Consider the following 17,396-nt stretch of genomic DNA (forward strand, 5'->3'; position numbering starts at 1 on the left):
CTCCTTAAAGGCTATCAGCACAAAGTTATGGCATCTCTGATTCATCTCAACTATTCGTTTATGGTATAATTACAGTCACTCAATCTAGTCCTGGGGTTTTTTTAATTCCCTGCTTCACTTATGTTTACACCAAAACCCATTCCTGCCTGCCTTGCTAGGAACAGAGAAACTTAGAAGTCCTCTCATATTACGCTTTCCCAGTTTTCACTGCCTTCTCAGCCTGATAGCTACTCAGTTCTGTCAATTCCTCATCAAAGCACAGAACAGCAAAGTTATACTCTTACTCTACTATTAATAAAATACAGCAAGAGGAATGTGCAACAAAATGTGCAAGTGCACGCGTAACTAAGATGCCCACAGAAAAATGTAGCATGGACACAATAATGCAGTTACTGGTGCAAATACCACAGACTGCTCAGTTTATTACTGTGCAACAGCTTTTTAAAACTGCAAGTATTACTGTGTGGCTGGAGACCCAGTGGGGTACCAGCATTCATGGAGCAAGGCAGGCTTGGGCCAGGTTGGTTCCATCCATTGGATGGACACTGCATTTCCCACTGGTCCTGAGCACACAGCCCTCCTCCCAGCACAGCCCCATGGCCAGAGCATCACTTCCAGGTAGGGAGCCAAAATGCTCCTGGGAGCTGGGCCAGGTTTGTGTCATTGGAAACAAAAAAAATCTCAACAAATAACATAGTCTTGGGTTTGAGCATGAGATGCCCTTCATATTTCCCGTAATTCATCTCGGGACTGTAACTACTGTTCTGGCACTTCCCAAAAAGCAAGAACAAAGAGACTCATTTCTTTCTAACACAAAGCTTCTTGCTGTAAGAAGCATGAGGAAGCAGAAACAGCAGCTTTGCCTCTGTGCTGATCACAGTGCTCAACAGCCCACATGCAGGGCTCCAGCTGGAGAGCCTGCAGACCCACCTGGTGACCAGCACCAACAGCACCAAGGGCTGCTGGTCTTTAGCTTAGTCCAGAAAGCTTGTCACAACTCAGATATTCATCATTCTCTTCCTCAGTAATGAGTAAATGTAACTTTCAGCATGATGAAACTGACCATACTGCGAACTCTTCCCCCACCCTGATTTCAGGACAACATGTTTCCAAGAGAGAGGAGAGAAGATGACAAGTAATGCAACATCTTTCCTCTCCTGCCCATCAAATTTAACTCTTTAGTTTGGGAAGGTGAAATTTCTCCAAACGAGAGAAGGGCACCCAAAGGCTGCTTTCATGCAGTTAGATCACAGCCCTGCAGCAGAGGCCTGCTCTTTCCCTACTTTTTTTTTTTTCCAAACACAATTGCAACTACCTTTAAAAAAAGCATCTGAGTTAAACATGTTGCAGAGCAATTTATGCATGATTTATTTACTTAGTGTAAGAGACTTGCTTCAAAGAAAGATTTGAGAGAAACAACATGATGTGTCATGGCAGATACTCCTGAAAACCCATGTTTTAAAGCTGGGCCAAAGGGAATGCCTAGACTTAGACCTAAGGAAATGACCAGATTATATCCAGCTATAGATTTGGCCTGTTTAGAGAAAGTAATGCCCAGCTGACTCACTTAGATGTCAGCATTTATTTTCAGAATGTCTTGTTGCAAAAGATTGTTCCACTGAAGGATCAAGCACAGAATTTGCTGTGACACACACAAAATCCAACTTAGTACACAATGCCTGCATTATACAGAAGTTCGTATTTTTATACAGCTTCTCTTTAGAAAAGCAACATCCACATCTTCAAAAGAGCCAAAATAAAAGTTTTATGGGAAGAAAAATAAAAAATGTGCATCATAACATGTAATTAGAACAATAAAAACTAAGAAGTCGATTTACACAAGCTCCCTTGAAGAGTAACTAAATCTGGAAAAAAGAATGACATTAATTCATACCCATTTGTGAATTTAATTTGCTAGAAAAGAGTAAATAATTTGGATACATCAAACTGCTTTTTGGAAGTTTGCCTGGGCTGTATAGAGGGGGGATGTGAGAAATTTGCCCTATTTTTACAGTTGAAAGCTTCATTGACTCACACAAGATACTTAAGCCTAATATCCTGTGGCATTGCAGTGACCTACATGTAATTATTGCATGCTTTTTCCAAAATATTTGTACACAACCAGAAATTATAACCTAAGTTACCAACTAGCTCTTCATTTATACCAGCAACACAAAGATGGACTTCAACTGGCAGTAAGGTAGCTGTCTGATGTTTTTAGCAATCTTTTGGACAAATGTTTGGTCTTGGTTTGGTGCAATTTTCTGGTTTCAATTTTTCTTAGACAAACATATTTATCCTGTTAAGCAAACGATGGTTTAAAAATTTTCAGCTGTCCCTCCTCCTGGCCTGCAATCACTTCCCCCACTTCAGACATGGGGTGATCTTGTGTTTGTAGGTGTGCATGAGTCTTACATACAAAGATGTGGGAGGAAAAGGGAGAGAAAAATATAAGTGGTCTTGCAATGCCCCTGGTGTCACCCAGAGCATGTCCTTCCTGCTCTTGCCTTTTCTTGCCCCTCCCATGCATGGAAAGCGGGAGTGCTCTCAGAGGTCTGCTGGAGTTTTGGGCTCTGTGGTGATGGGCAGATGGGTGTTACTTAGAGGACAAAATCAGGCACAGATGAAGAGGGGAGTGCTTGGGCATGCACTGATCAGGGAGCTCCGCTCCTGTCAGCCTCCTGTCCAAGCTCACAGACAACACTGCTCTCAACTCAGGGACTTATGAGCTCTTTGTCAGCTACCACTTGAAGGATCATGGCTTCCCCAAGCACAAGACACCTGCACTGTCTCACTCACGACACCAGAAACTGAAGTAGCTGAGAAGTACCAACTGAACAGGTTGGTACTTCTCATCCAGGTGCTCACCAGCTTCTTGGCTACATCACTAAAACTTCAGCTGTGCCATTTTTTACAAACCCATGTACTGTTCACTATCAACAACCCAACTTTTAACATTTTTCACTGTAAAACTAAGCTCAAAGTGGGCTTTTTCCACCTGCAGACCTGAAATAAAGGATCAAACTGCTGAACTCCAAAGAGGCATGCATCTCTTTAATGCAAATAATTTCTGAATGTCTATCACCAGGTTTTTTAGGTCATGCAACCCTATTAGCACACGTTGCCACTGTGGATGTTGTTCAGTGCAGGATAGCCTTTGAAATGTAACCTGAAAGTTCACTGCTATTTCTCTTCTAAATCTTTTACTACTAAATTATGTGCCAGTTTTTCAACCTTTGTGTGCTCAGAAAAAAATTATCCACAAGATTAAGTTCTTTTTCTAAAGCAAAGAAGATTATCCAGAATTAAAAAAAGCACCCTCTAAAAACCACATCTGAAATGATTTCAGTAAGCCTAACACTCCAGTTTTACCTCCCAGATTGCTTCTCCCATTAAATGACTAACCCATTTGCCTACAGGTGTGTTTAGTTTTGTGTTGCTACTGAAGACCTGTTATTTCCCACTGCTGTCTGTCTTCTGGGGGCAGCTGCAGTACACTGCTGCAGCCATCAGCTTTAAAAGCAGTATTCAGTGCCTGACTGGCAGCAGAGTTAGAGGTGGCATATTGCTTCCTGCTGTGGTGAAATCAGTACCATTACCCACAGATCTCATAAAAATATTTTCAAAAAAATGAAATTATTGTACTTTTTTGAGTACAATAAAGAAAATGCTTTGTCACCATGAGAAGACAGAAAAAGAACCTAGCACAAAAAAGTAAGAAAGGTTTATTACAGTTATTTTTCACTGCTTTACTGTTTTTATCTTCCTTTGCTGAGCCAAGAGTAGGAAACAAATGCAGAGCAATGCATAAAGCAACGCTCTGAACTGCTCGTTAAAAAAAAGCAGTGGCAACTACATGAAAAAAATAAGGAAGAGACTCAGAATCAACAAGAAACTTGTATGTCAGGCTCCAGCTACAGAATAAAATTTTGCATATGAGAAAAGACAATATCCATTTTTTCAGTCAAAAATGTAATTCAAGCTTTATGACCTGAAAGCTTCTTTACTCACTCTTTCATTCACACATGCATCCTTTTACTATAGGGAACAATATACTGTGAAGAAGTATAACTTTAGTAAAACTTGAATAGAGCTGGCATTTCTTTGTGCCTAAGGCTTGGTAATATGACATGAGACTCTTCTATGTTTAACAAGACTGGATCTTTAAATTCCTCTTGCATAACCACTACCAGATTTTATCATTGCAGAGTTGTATTTTACAATTATTAAGTAACAGGGAGGTGTTCCAGGAGGAACAATATTAACATTTCCTTTCTTATGAAGTCATCAGATCCTCCAGCTTCCCAGCAATCTCTCTACTGTTTCACATGGTCAGCAAACAAAATACTCACTTCTTTCTGAAATCCCCAAAGGCTACATTAACCTGAGATCCCCTCAAGTGCCACAAATACCAGCTGACCAAAGGCAACACTTCCTCCACACCACATGTGTGCCACGTGTGATGCCCTGTGTGATCAGAGCTGCAGCACTGCTGACTGGAACTGCTATTGGCTTATTTACCTGTAAATGCTCAAGAAGCACCAAAGGGATTCACTAGCACCTCATATATCCATGTAAACAGAATGGCTCATTCCCATCTCCAATTTCAATCTGTGTTCATAATTTGCAAGCAGAGAACCTGAATTAAGCATCTTGATGTTTTACCTTGGTTAGCATTTAACATTGTATTTATATTTTCCTTAAAGCACAACTTATTTTCCCTAACTGCCAGGTACTAAAACTTGCTATTGCACTCCTTTAACTAAACTCATCACTCATTTTATTAATCAGTAGTTTGTATTGAATTGACGGACACTTATCTCAGCCAGACCACATCCTAAAATAATTTACTCAAATTCCCAAAGTCTACATTTTTTAATGTGTTGAAGTTGGAAAGATGTATAACATTTCTTAAGTTACTAATTTTTTTTTTACTCATGATGTTTAGCAGACTCCCGTGAAGGGAACTAAAACTGAGTTAAACAAATTACGAGGAGGCTGAACAGAGAGATTATTTTGTTATCCAATGATATTCCATGTTTAAAATTGAAGTAGTTTTCTTTCTTCATGAAGAAACTACACCTACTGTCTTTTACCATTCATACTTTAAAAATAGAAGGGGTTTTTTTCAGTTTTGTTTCTCTAACCCTTCATTAAAGAGAGCAAAATACTTTGACAGAGAGTAAAAGAACACTTCGCTATTCTTCCCTCATCCGGAGCCAGTGTTTCTCAACTGCCTCCAATGAGTTGACAGGCTGAAATGATCAGTGTATTTACATCTACAAAAGAAACCACTATTGCCCAACATGCTTTACCTCCTCAGCTTGTACCCTAAAAGGTTTTACCACTATAATGGATTGTCTTTAATTAAAAAATTCAGCAGCAAGCATATCTATACAATATAAATTATTTCATTTTAGGCTTTGAAAACATTGGTGAAAAATTTTGATTTTAAAGTAAGGTAGAATAATTTTTTAAAAAATTATAAGGTAAAACTTGTGAAAAGAAAAGATCTTTTTTTCTGCCTTTATAGCCATCTTCTTACATACATTAAATGGCTGGTTATTTTTATATTTATCTGCTGTTAAACCACTAGTTTCTAAATTCGATCAAAAACTGACTCACAGATCATTTAGGGTTCCTTAAGGTTTTACAGAGCCAAGTTAAGGGTGGCTTGGGTAATTTTAGTAAAACATAGAGCTAAAAGGCAAAGAAACCCTGAACTTGGAGGATATTTGGAGAGGTAAACACAGGTTCATCAGAAACTAAAGTTTATTTCAGAAAGACAGCTCTGCTGCTGTCCTGCTGGCAAGTGCCAGGAGGCAGAATTGCCCCTGGTTTTATCTCCCCAGAGTCACATCAACACTGCCTTCGCAGAACAGCTTAGCCAGTACCTGGGTCTCTGACAGGGCCTTGTGTTAAATTCCCAATGGGATGGCTCAATTTTTTTCCCAGGGCATGATTTGGTTACCTGTCTATCTTGTATGGGTAAGAAACACATTAAAACTAGTGGAGGTGCACTCAGGTATCTCTCAGGAAAGGAGGCAGCTGTTTATGGCACTGTAACACAACACAGAACACGCACGGGAACACATTTGGGTCCTCTGCTTGTAGCTGTACCCAAGCCCTTTATGTCTCAGAGAATATCTAGGAGCTAATTACAAACTAATTGAGCAGTGGCACAGAACTTCTCCACATTTTTGGGTACTCAAGAACAGAATTGTTGTAAGCCAGTAGTCAGAGTAACCCATTTTTTAATTCCCATGCAGGTCAACACAGTTCACAAAATAAAGGTTTAGTCTTCAAGTGTGCTTGAGGAATGATACAAAACAAGATGATTGTTTCTTATACAGTGGAGTAGGACAGAGAAGAAAAACTTCTGTGTCGCTGAGGTTACTGCTCTGGACCACATGAGAGCTCAGTCTGGGCTATCTTAACTGCCAAGAACCCAGAAAGTTACTCCACCAGCTTTCCATGGGACAACCTTCCCCTTAAATCCCATTACAATGAGCTCTGCCTAGTTATAAGCTCTAAGAACACCTTCGCTTTTTGAGCAGCTTCATGAAAAACAGCAAATAAAGCACCACCATGTCTTTAAAGAATTCAGCTTTTCAGTGTTTTTGTGACACCTAGAATATGCCGTATAGAAGGCACAGATCCTCATCCAACTCTAAGATAATTCACTTGACTTTAGAATTAGTACATCTTTAGACTGAATAACAAAATCTGAAGGATATTAAGCATTACTGCTCCATTCACAACATGCATTTATCTGAAAGAGGCTTACTTTTTACACATCTTTCTTACAAACCTTTTAAAAAATGTCTGAAGCCTATTTGAAGATACTCTCTCAGCCAGTGCTGCCCTACTCACAGACAAAGTGCACAAGTGTCTTTACTTATCTGGAAGCTTTCTTTCTGCCTTCAAAATGAAGCAGTCCACTGTTGGTTTGCACAGGAATGGATGACCCAAAGCTTCATCCCATACTCACATGCTTACTAGCAGGTTGACTCTGAGGTAAAGATCCAGGGGCTAGCACTGGAGAGCTTGCAGGGCTACAAAGTTCTGGGAAGGGGTTTGGGATGGCCGGCAAAGACGATGTTCGGAATTGCTGTTCCTCTTCTTGAAGACGCCTGTAAACACAGAAGCACTACGCATTAGGAGGAGCAAAGTGGCACCACTAGACCTGGCTCTCCTGCCCCAGGGTTTGTGATAATGACACTAAAGACAAGGAATCAAACCCACTCTTTTTCTAGGTAACTACTACACACTTACAGCAACTCCTAGTGCAAAGTAGGTAATTGCATGTAAAAAATGACCAGTCGGGCATCCATGCTTGTTTTGCTGCTCATAATTTGATTACTTGGGTGAGTAACTGAGGTAACTGTACAAATAAAATAAACAGAAATATCTATCTGTATTCACTGTTGTAAGCACTAGATTACAAGCTTAAGCTGTGTGTGCCAGAAAGTCAGTAAAGCTCTTCCAAACCAATGTGAAAGAGGAGAAAACAATGGCAGTCACTCAGAGCCAAATTCCAAGTGGATTTGAAAACAAACATGTACCCTACTGTAGAGTTCTCTAAGCTGAGACTTAAACCAATATTGTCACCTCATTATAATACCAGATTCTATCTCCAAGCAACTCAGCATTTCCTGAGAAATGAAAAGGCAAAGACGTGGCTTTAGCAATAAGCAATTAGCTGGAATTGTACCCTCCCACCTTATGCCCGTCCTACAGTTACTGTTCAGACAAGTTTGCATCCACCAAAGTATGCCTCATGAGTCTACATGTAACAGAGTTTCAGGTTCCAGTTTATTGTACACCTGCAGTGCCCACACCAACAAAAGAAAAACTAAAACCTAAAAGAAAAAACTAAAAGAACCTAAAAACTAAAAGAAAAACTAAACCAGAAAAGCTGTAAGACCTATTCATGACTACACAGATGGCTTTTGGTTTCCTTGCTGCCAGAGTATCATCACTGAAGATGCACTAGCTGACTGCAGCACGCTGCCCTTCAATGCCTAAGCAGAAGGCACCATCTAGTGGCAATCATGAAAGTTTCCAAATCAACTAACTACTGGATTTGAAAGGCAAATCATTAAAAACTCAGCTTGCTCTCATTTTTCTGCATACCTTCAGTAAGCAAAGCCTTCTCCACAGAGCTGCCTGGGAGACAACTGCTGAGTTTGCCCGTGGCAGCATCTCCCACTCTGGGTACTCTCATTGTCTTTGCCTGTACCTGGGGGATGGCAAAATTTAACTACTGTGAAATCTGCTCCACAGGTAACTTTGGCCTGCAATTTAGTTGCCTTGGTCTTCCATGAATGAGTCTTACAGATCTGGAGGGTTACAATAAATAGCAGGTTCCAACCGTAACTATGAACTATGCCAACAACTACTTGACCTGATTCATATATTTTTTTTGGTGCTCCCCATGTGTGCAGTTCTCCACAGCACAGGGTAAAAGGACAGTGTAAGATTCCTTCAGACCAGAAGACATGTCATATCTGTGCAGCAGGGTGCTGTACTGCAAGTTTTTGATTGACGTCCACTGTAAGAAGTGGAACCACAGACCCAACACAATTAGAAAGGTGTGGTTTCCTGAAACTGGGAGTTCTCTCTGCTGTGCTCTGCTGTGCTGCCAGTGGATCATTTACTTCATAACTGATACACACATAAACCTGTGCTCCTAGGAGACCACAGTCAAATCATTCTGTTCTGGTGGCAAACAAGATGGGTCCAGATAACCCTGAACAGAAGCTTCACCATTACCTTCTTTGATGATGATAAACACAGGATGTTCTGGTGTGCATGGAAGTACAGATTTCAAAAAGGCAGAGTGTTCTATAATAAGAGTTGCTAAGATTTTAAATGCCAAAAATAATTTAAGTGATTTGACTGAGATATTTACAAAATATTAACAGCTATAGGACTCCAGAGAGTACATTCTCCAGTACAGCTCCATTCGAGGTAACTATGAAGTACCTGTAGAACTGATGGCATCATTATCTGACTTAGCTGCACTGCATATCCACTCAAACAGAAAAGCTGCCTGTCTTACATATACCATTCCTATAAGCAATACATCAGTGTTAAAAGTTAGAAGCCACCCCTTCTACACTTGGAATTTTTCTTTTATTATATTATTACTTTTCACTTCCTTCAAAGAACAAACTGCTAACTAGCAGGAAAGAAATTGATTTACCTACCCATGCTGACAGGAGCTTCCTTCCTCCTGCTGCCTAAAAAGATTTTAAGAACCTGTACATCACCTATATACTCTCCCACCACCATCAAGAGTTTACCACTTGAAGCCTGAATTCCAGTCCTCAGCTTTACAACAGGGGGACAACTTTAACACTTTTTTTTGGTAATGACTTACACAGCGCACTGAAGTGAGTTATTTGAAAGTGCTCTGGGAAGAACAGATACATAACTAAGACATTCCTCTTTTTCGTTTGTTTGTTTGTTGGTCTTAAACCATTCAGGAAACCTCCCCAAAGAGAGAAGCACTTGCTGTGTATCAAAAGTAGTTAAGCATACCTTCGTCCGTCTACATGATCTCTTACATTTAATAAAACCTATAGGCTGTCGGTGGACACTAGACTTGAGAGCACTGGCTTTAACAGCTTGGAAAAAAATCCAAATATGGATATAGCTTCTGCCAACTGGTACCAATGACACACTTCTACAAATCAGCTACTGCAGAAACATCAAACCTTGACTAAACGAAGGGTGATAATATGTGGGAATATTATGTCCTTCACCTAGTTAGTACACTTTTCTATGCAGAAGTCCAGTCTAACACCAAAGTAGATCTCCTCTTTTAAAATATAGCTCTTTTGAAGCTAGTTCATGACAACTTATGGAAAAGGAGGCAAGTTCCCTGTCCCTACCTGACTGCCATGATGCGCACTGGCTGGGAGCGCTGCACCTTCTGCCTGGGGGACGTGGGCTGCAGGGTGCTGGGCCCTGAGGATGGCAGCTGGCTGCGGCTCAGCTGGCCATTCTGCAGGAGCGGAGCGGTTTCCGACTGCATGCTGCACGTAGAGTATAAACTTTCAAAGGAGGAATTCATGTCATTTACCAAAGCTTCCAGGTCCACATCGTCATCTGAAAGACAAAATAAAGGCAGTGTAACACATCTGGAAGTCCCAGGCAAAGGAAATGTGGCAAGAGCAAAGACTTAAGTTTCAGTAAAATTGTAACATAATTTTTTAACTACATTTTTACTGTGCAAATTATTATTGCAGAAATAATGTATTTCTCTTAGAGTAGAAAACCACAACAAGTAAGAGCCAGCAATGGAGATTTGTTTTGTCTTCCATGGAGAAAAGCTATGGATACAGAATAAATATTACAGTATTTACTCTCTCTTTCTCTGTGTGTGTGTATATATATATATATATGTGTGTGTGTGTGTGTGTGTGTGTGTGTGTTCAAACAAGAATTTAGTGGGATTTTTGACAATGCTAATGTGAAGCACCACTTCAATTACTGATAAACTGCCATATATTTCCAAAGCGTATCACTTACAGATACCTCAGTTTGGCTTGGCAAAGTATCAAGTTTAGATTGTCCAACACTGTAATAAATACTTTGAAGGACTGAATAATTTAGAAGGAAAAAAAAATTAAGACAGTGCTGCAGTCCTGGAAGACATCATTATGGAAGTGATTATTACATCTTGTTAAAAATCCTACCGTATTTTTGTGACATGGTATTTTGAAGGGCAGTCCAGAGACTGTTATATAAAAAGATCTACCTGTATCCTGCTCTTGCAGTGTGATAGATAGACTTCTACCTTAAAGTAAAGTAAATCAACCAAGGATGTGGTGTGGCTGGCTGGAGGAACATCAGTCCCTAAAAAGGGCACCAACCTTTCTATATATGCCACCTTACCTCACTGTAAATAAGTAACTTGTGCTGAATCATTCCTCCTTAATAATCATAATTACTCTGCAAGACAAGAGAACTCTGCAAGCCCTTTGCACTAACCACTCTCTGAACTCCTCTTGCAGAGCACTGTAATTACTCCCTAGCCACAAGTTACATCACTCCCTATCAGGAGTTCAGCAGGCTGATGAACACACACATCGATATCTGCTTCTGGTTACAGCACAGCCACTGCCTGAACAGCTACTCCTGACCCAACAGAGCTTTGTGCAGCCAAAAATGTGCCCTTATTTTCCAGCTGTATCAACTGGCCTGGCAAAACATACCATTGCTGCCTGCAAACTTTCTGTCTCACAAAACTCTTCATGACAGGGATGGAAAGTAGAGACAAGCGATGGAGCTGGCAAACACACACTGCTTTGCAGCTAAGACACACTGTGTTTTCTAATATCCATTCTTTTACCATGTTTTCTAGGTAAATGAACCACCAGAAGCAGCTTGCAACCAGCTGCACTATTTTCTTTTAGATACCATAAATGATTTTGTACAAGTATCACATTTCTTGAGTATATAATCTAAAACAGCATCACTCAATTTCTGTCCACCAGCAACATGCCCTGATAACCATAATGAGATCTGAACATGGCATTTACATGGCAATTGTATTGGGATGCTGATGCCCTCCATTCTCAGTGCTGGGTGAACAAAAGACCTGCTCAGAATTAAACAGGTTTCTGGTCATGCCCCTACACCTGGGCTCTATTTAGTGACCTGAAACACCATGTTTCTCACTGCAAGTCAGTAGGCTCTTTACTATAAAGTAACAGCCACTTAGCCCTCACTTAGAATGTACTCAAGAGGATTTCAAGGTTTACACATGTCAAAAAACCCCCAAAAAATACCTGAAAGGAAAAAAAACCACCACATCACCCCACAAACAGGTTTCTTCCTTTCAATTCTTTATGGTAATTTCCCTCAATTTTTGTATTTAACAGCTACTGCACTACTACTAAGACTCACCTTCACTAGGTTACACCATCTCCTCTGTATGTCAGCTAGCTGATGCATTTTCAACAATCTAAGCTTTGCTTTTCTTGGACAAAGTCTACAATAATTTTCCTGCTATTTTTAGTGATCTTGAGACAGAGCTGCAATTTAAATTTCATTCCATCCTCCAGATTCTTATCCTATTTGGAGAGGACATGTCAAAAACACTTCTTGAGCAATCACAAGGGAACCACAGAAGTAGGAGTATAAAGTGGGAGAGGCCGAATTACAAGGCTTTTAAATTTTATCATTCATCTAAAGTACTGAGCTGTAGGGTGTCAGATGGCCGTCAAGTAAAAGCTTAGGGGTTGGATGCAGGAGACATAAAAGACAGACCCTGACCACAGAGTCAGGGAGTAAATGACAGCAACTAACAGCAATTGTTTAGCATGGTGAAAAGCAGAAAGGGAGGAAAGTCAAGGCATATATTCAGTGGAAGTCCATATGGCTTGGTCCCTGAGGGTGCTAATTTATTAACAATTTAGACAAAGCTATTAGCGTGCAAGATCATTAGGTTTTCAGGTGATTGTAACATGGGAGGAATGATTAAGAGTCATCTCAAGCTCTCCCTGAATAAGCAAACAGTTGCAAAGGTGTCCTCTGTAGCCTAATATGCATAAAATGAGGTACTTCATGCAAAACACTAAGCAAAACAAGTACATAGTTTAAAGCATTGAATTACCATTAGCAGGCATTTAAGTATATCAATTACACACCTAAATTCAATTTCTAACAGGACAGACACTGACAAGGTGCATATAGAGTTCTCCTAATAATATGCTGCACTGAAGTCCAGAATCTGGTTTCACTTCTCTGTCAGCTCCTTTTCTCTGTGGGAGCAGCACTGTTAATAATAGCCCTCAGTCTTGCTATAAAACTTTTGCAGGAGCAAAAGATCCTTAAGATCCTTAAGCTTTTTGAAGACAAAGCCTGCAATCTTGAATTTCATACAGTTTCATCTCTATACAATGGCATTTACTACTAAATACCATTATGTTTTGGAGAGATTTCAGCATGATGCAATAGGAAACCTCACTGCTGTAGCCTACACCTCGGAAGTGCCAGCAGATGTCTCAGCCTGCCAAGTAATCCAGTGTGTTACTGTGACGGCGCTCCACAGAGTTTAACTTAACAAAAATCAAATAAGCCCTCCACAGGATTTCTAACTGTTCCAACCATATGCAGGCATATTGTTCAGAAGGCTATTTCATATACAGTGCAATCCTTCAAAGTATCTCTCTCCACCAACCAGTGAGATCCTGCCTCCACCAAGACAACCCTATGCAGAAAAAAAAATCATTGACAAAACTGACTTTGAGAAGACTTGCTAGTTGACAGCAAAATTTGCAAATTATTGGACTTTGATCCAGGACAGCACCATGCTGGTCCTCTAAGTATGCACACACAGATTTTGTGACTGGCCTGGAAGAATCTAGCAGGCAGAGTTACAGGTTGCTGAGGAGCTTCCAGCTCCCCAAACATCTTGCAAACACACACTTCCAGGGATACAAAATAATATTTTCCTTAATCTGTATTGAATTCTGCCATAAAATCAAGGAGTAGGAAAGTGGATATTCAAGGTCTATTCTTCCATTTCAACTGAGCAGCACAGAGGCTACTTATCACCTCTGTGCACACACATGCAAACAGCTCTTAGCTTTTGACTGTCATTTTTAAATGAGAACACTTGCAAAACCTAGGTCTGACATACTTCTGGTGGTGGACAGGGTACTGGCAGTTTTGTAGACTCTTCTGTGAACAATGTTCTTTCCCAAACTAGAACCAAAGTGCACACACTGGCAGCTGTCTGAACTTCTCTTTGTTTCTTTGCCCACAATTTGTTAAACTTTGGCTTTGTTCAGAAACCAGCTCCACTGGACATTGCAAGCAATATTTTTGGTAAAGTAAATCATTATTTCAATTACAAGAAAAGATTTAAAGGTTCCATTCAAGGAAAGAGGAAAACTTTGTTACAAAAACTCTACTAAGCTAGTTAAGCTAGCTAGGTAGGTAAACTGTCATGCTCATTTAAAAAAAAAAGGCACCTTGAATACATTTTTAATGTTTTCGAGCATAACATAGGAGGGATGATAACCCCTAAATTAGGCCTGAGCAAACTTTAATCTGTACTTAACCATGTCCCACTTGCCTTTCTGCTTCTAGCCCTTCTCTATCCCCTAGATCCTCATTCATTTACTTATTTTGGTAGTTGTTGGCCTTGACATGTTAAGCTCAGCTAACAAGACTAAGCAGGATCCCACTTATTCTGAAGCGACACAAAGCTGAAATGATCCTGCTCATCTTCAGCTGTGCCAGCTTCCTGAAGAAAGCAGGTATTTTCACAGCTGTCAAGGGGCTCACTGCATCACAGAAATTCTATTTACTGAAAAAGAGATAAACAGGTTGGACTACAGACCAGGATGCATTTAATGTCTCTAAATGAATGTTCAGCAAACACCCTTCCCTTTCACACGTATGATTCACAGTTCATAGGGAACACTTTTAAAAACATCACAGGACCTAAATTAGTTGTGATTTAAGAAGCTTGTAAAACCATTTTATTTAAAAAAATAAATAATTTCCTTCTTGTTTGCTCATTTTTGAATTTAATCCTCCAGCATTATCTCTTGTATCAGTTCCCAGACATAAATGATGCAAGAGCTACTAGGAATTCAGCAGAAGATTTATAAAAAGACTATAGCACTTTTCTGTCGCCATGGAATTAAGTCTGATACCATAGGAAACCTAACAGCACATCTATAAACAAGTGTTTGATACAGATAGGCAGCTGTTGATTGATCACCTATTCCTATCTGAAAACCTAACACCAGCAAAATGAGTTTCAGAGCAGCACATTCAAGAGCCATCTTGACAAAAAAGCTATCGCATACCTAATATAAGATTTCACCGAAGTTAGCTGAGTAGAGCATGGTATCCAAGTTTTGAGCAGCTCCTCCAGCACATATGAATTAACCCTCAAGGAGACAGATGGCAACAGTGCAAGAAAAGGAACACACAGTTGCATACAGCCTACCATCCTGCATTGATGATGCAGTGAAACACTATGTAAAACACAGGTGATACAGGGAAAATACATTTATAGTAAAATGAACAGAAGAACTGTACCAGAGTTTGAAAAGGGGAAAAAAAGAGACATATAAAGTACTTATGGTATCTATCTCAAGATCCTGTTTCAAATCCTCTAAAACCACATGTAAGTTATTCTGATTCATACTGGTGATGCAATTAAGTTTTGCAAGGGTTTTGGCACTGTGTAAATCTCATGTTTTAGGATCAAAAATGCAGGTAAGGATTACCACAGTGAGATATGTATACAAATCCTTTTCTAAGACTACCCCTCATATTAAGGGCAACCCCTGCACAAGAGCACTGCATCATGTTCCAGTACTACCGTGTCCAAATGCAAAATTTTATAAAGACCTTTCAGAAATCTCTATCACTACAATTTTTTGAAAATGTACTATTACTGACAACACACAGTCATAATTATGCAAAAAGAAGTCAATTCTAGGTAACACTCATATTCCTCTATTACTTTCTCTCTCTGAGCATGTTACTACACTCTCTATGTTTACACAAATGTCTCATATCCCTCCATACTCTGGTTTCAGCTTCCACTAATGCCACAGGCACCAGCTGATCTGTAATTTTCAAACAATTGGTATCCACAGCCCCCCATGGATGCATGTATTTAGTACTTGGCAGCTTCTACACCTCTGAGAGACGCATGCAACAGAAGGTGGATGATAATAAGCAGATCTCTTACAATTTTTTAAAAATCCCACAGTGCCCTCTACAGTGATGCTACAGCTGAATGACACCCTCTGTTCCCTGTATCAGGCTCCAATTCTGTGCAATCTCTCCCCTCCTGATTTCTTGAAAGCTCCATATGGATGGGAAGTTTAGCACAAGAAACAAAAAGACAATATAAAAAAACATTTGCAAACCCTATGCTTTCACACTGTTCTCCAGATCAGAGAAGGCTGTCAGACAAAATTACAAAAATATCAAAACTGCCTCAATTGAACATTAGAAGCTTACAGGGTTTTTTTTGTTCATTTAAAGTGAAAGCACAAGACACAAACACATCTTTGTGTCCTAGAGGCATCACTCACCCCAGAGTAGCCACAGCCTGAATTAAAAATTACAAGCCTGAACCCCAAAACTTTATATGCTCTGTAACTCTCCTTATGGGCCTCTGCACTCCTTTCCTTTATTGCATTTTAATGTTCTTCAGCTTAAGTGAAATCCTCTCTTTTGTGCTGTAACTACGGTTGCTGGCCTACAAAATGTCAAATCAGTGCATGTGCGGCTTGCAAAATGCTAAATGGACCACGCCTTGGAGAGAAGGGCAAGAAACAGAGATGCTGGTTGGTAAAAGAGCATGAAATTGAGATAGGCGTCTGTGCTCTTTGAGTACACTGAAACCAGAGAGCCACACAGAGAAATCAACAGTGAACTTGTAACTGCTCCAGTATTGTCCAAGTGATTTTTAAACATCACACACATCTATTCCCATTTCTGCCAGTACTGCTCTGATGGCTAACATCAAGTATACATACTTTAATTACAGGTGCTGGAGAGAACTCTATTATTTCACACACCTTTTCTTAAGGTTCATCGTTGGACTCCAGATATGTTCTCAAAACACACCTGATAGATTTCTTGAAATAGAAGACAAATTAAATTGAACAAAATTAATGTTGCTAGGTAACAACTATAGGAATAAGCTACATATGAAAGGTACTCATAAAAAACCAAAGCTTCAATGAGTAACAGGAAAAACTGGCTAGAGGTGCCCTGCAGCAAGAAGGAATGAAGTTGTACACTTGAATTAGTGGGTAAAATGAGTTTTAGGAATTCTAATAGAAGAAGATGGAAGGCTAAAACATGAAAAATTCAGTTTTTGTCCAGTTCACACCTAAAACTTCGCATCCCAAAAAGTGAAGATGATGAAAGCTAGGTATTTGGGGGAAGGGAAGATGGACAAGGAGCCTTTATTTGCTAATTACAGGGATAAACTACAGCAAAGTATGTCTCTGATGGAGATTTTTCTGGTTTTGCCCTTGGATAGTGCTGCAATTATTCACAGATAACATTCAGAAGCACTTCCCACTGTACATGGTCTCGTTTCTAACCCAAGGACTGCAGTCAGGTTGGTCCTTTTGTGGAGTGGATGGATATTGGTTGCCTTGACAGACAATTGCTGTGGGTGGGTATCACCACCACCACTGCTGAACTCTTGCTTGACTCCACTGCACATGTAAGTGTTGAAGCACTAATGGCATCAGTAGGGGAGAGGGGCTTGAAATCCAAGGAAATCATCTAAACCATCTAGAATTCTGATTGCACATGTTCCAGCTATAAGAGATAAGATTAAAATATGTAAGTCACGGCCAGTCCCTTTTCCAGACTCACAGAGACCATTT

The 17,396-nt window shown here is 39.9% G+C and overlaps 1 protein-coding gene across 2 annotated transcripts in view; it reads right to left on the bottom strand.

Annotated features, from left to right (window-relative positions):
• GRB10 (growth factor receptor bound protein 10) overlaps positions 1–17,396 on the bottom strand; it is a 145,493-nt gene that overhangs the window by 46,417 nt on the left and 81,680 nt on the right. For both annotated transcript variants that reach the window (XM_030944085.1, XM_030944086.1), the window contains 2 exons: positions 9,900–10,116; positions 6,992–7,133 (listed from right to left, as the gene is read on the bottom strand). In XM_030944085.1, the coding sequence (XP_030799945.1) occupies positions 6,992–7,133; positions 9,900–10,116 (359 nt within the window). The remainder of the gene's footprint in view (positions 1–6,991; positions 7,134–9,899; positions 10,117–17,396) is intronic.

This window comes from Camarhynchus parvulus, chromosome 2 (assembly GCF_901933205.1).
Source record: "Camarhynchus parvulus chromosome 2, STF_HiC, whole genome shotgun sequence".
In the NCBI taxonomy this organism is placed as follows: Eukaryota; Metazoa; Chordata; class Aves; order Passeriformes; family Thraupidae; genus Camarhynchus; species Camarhynchus parvulus.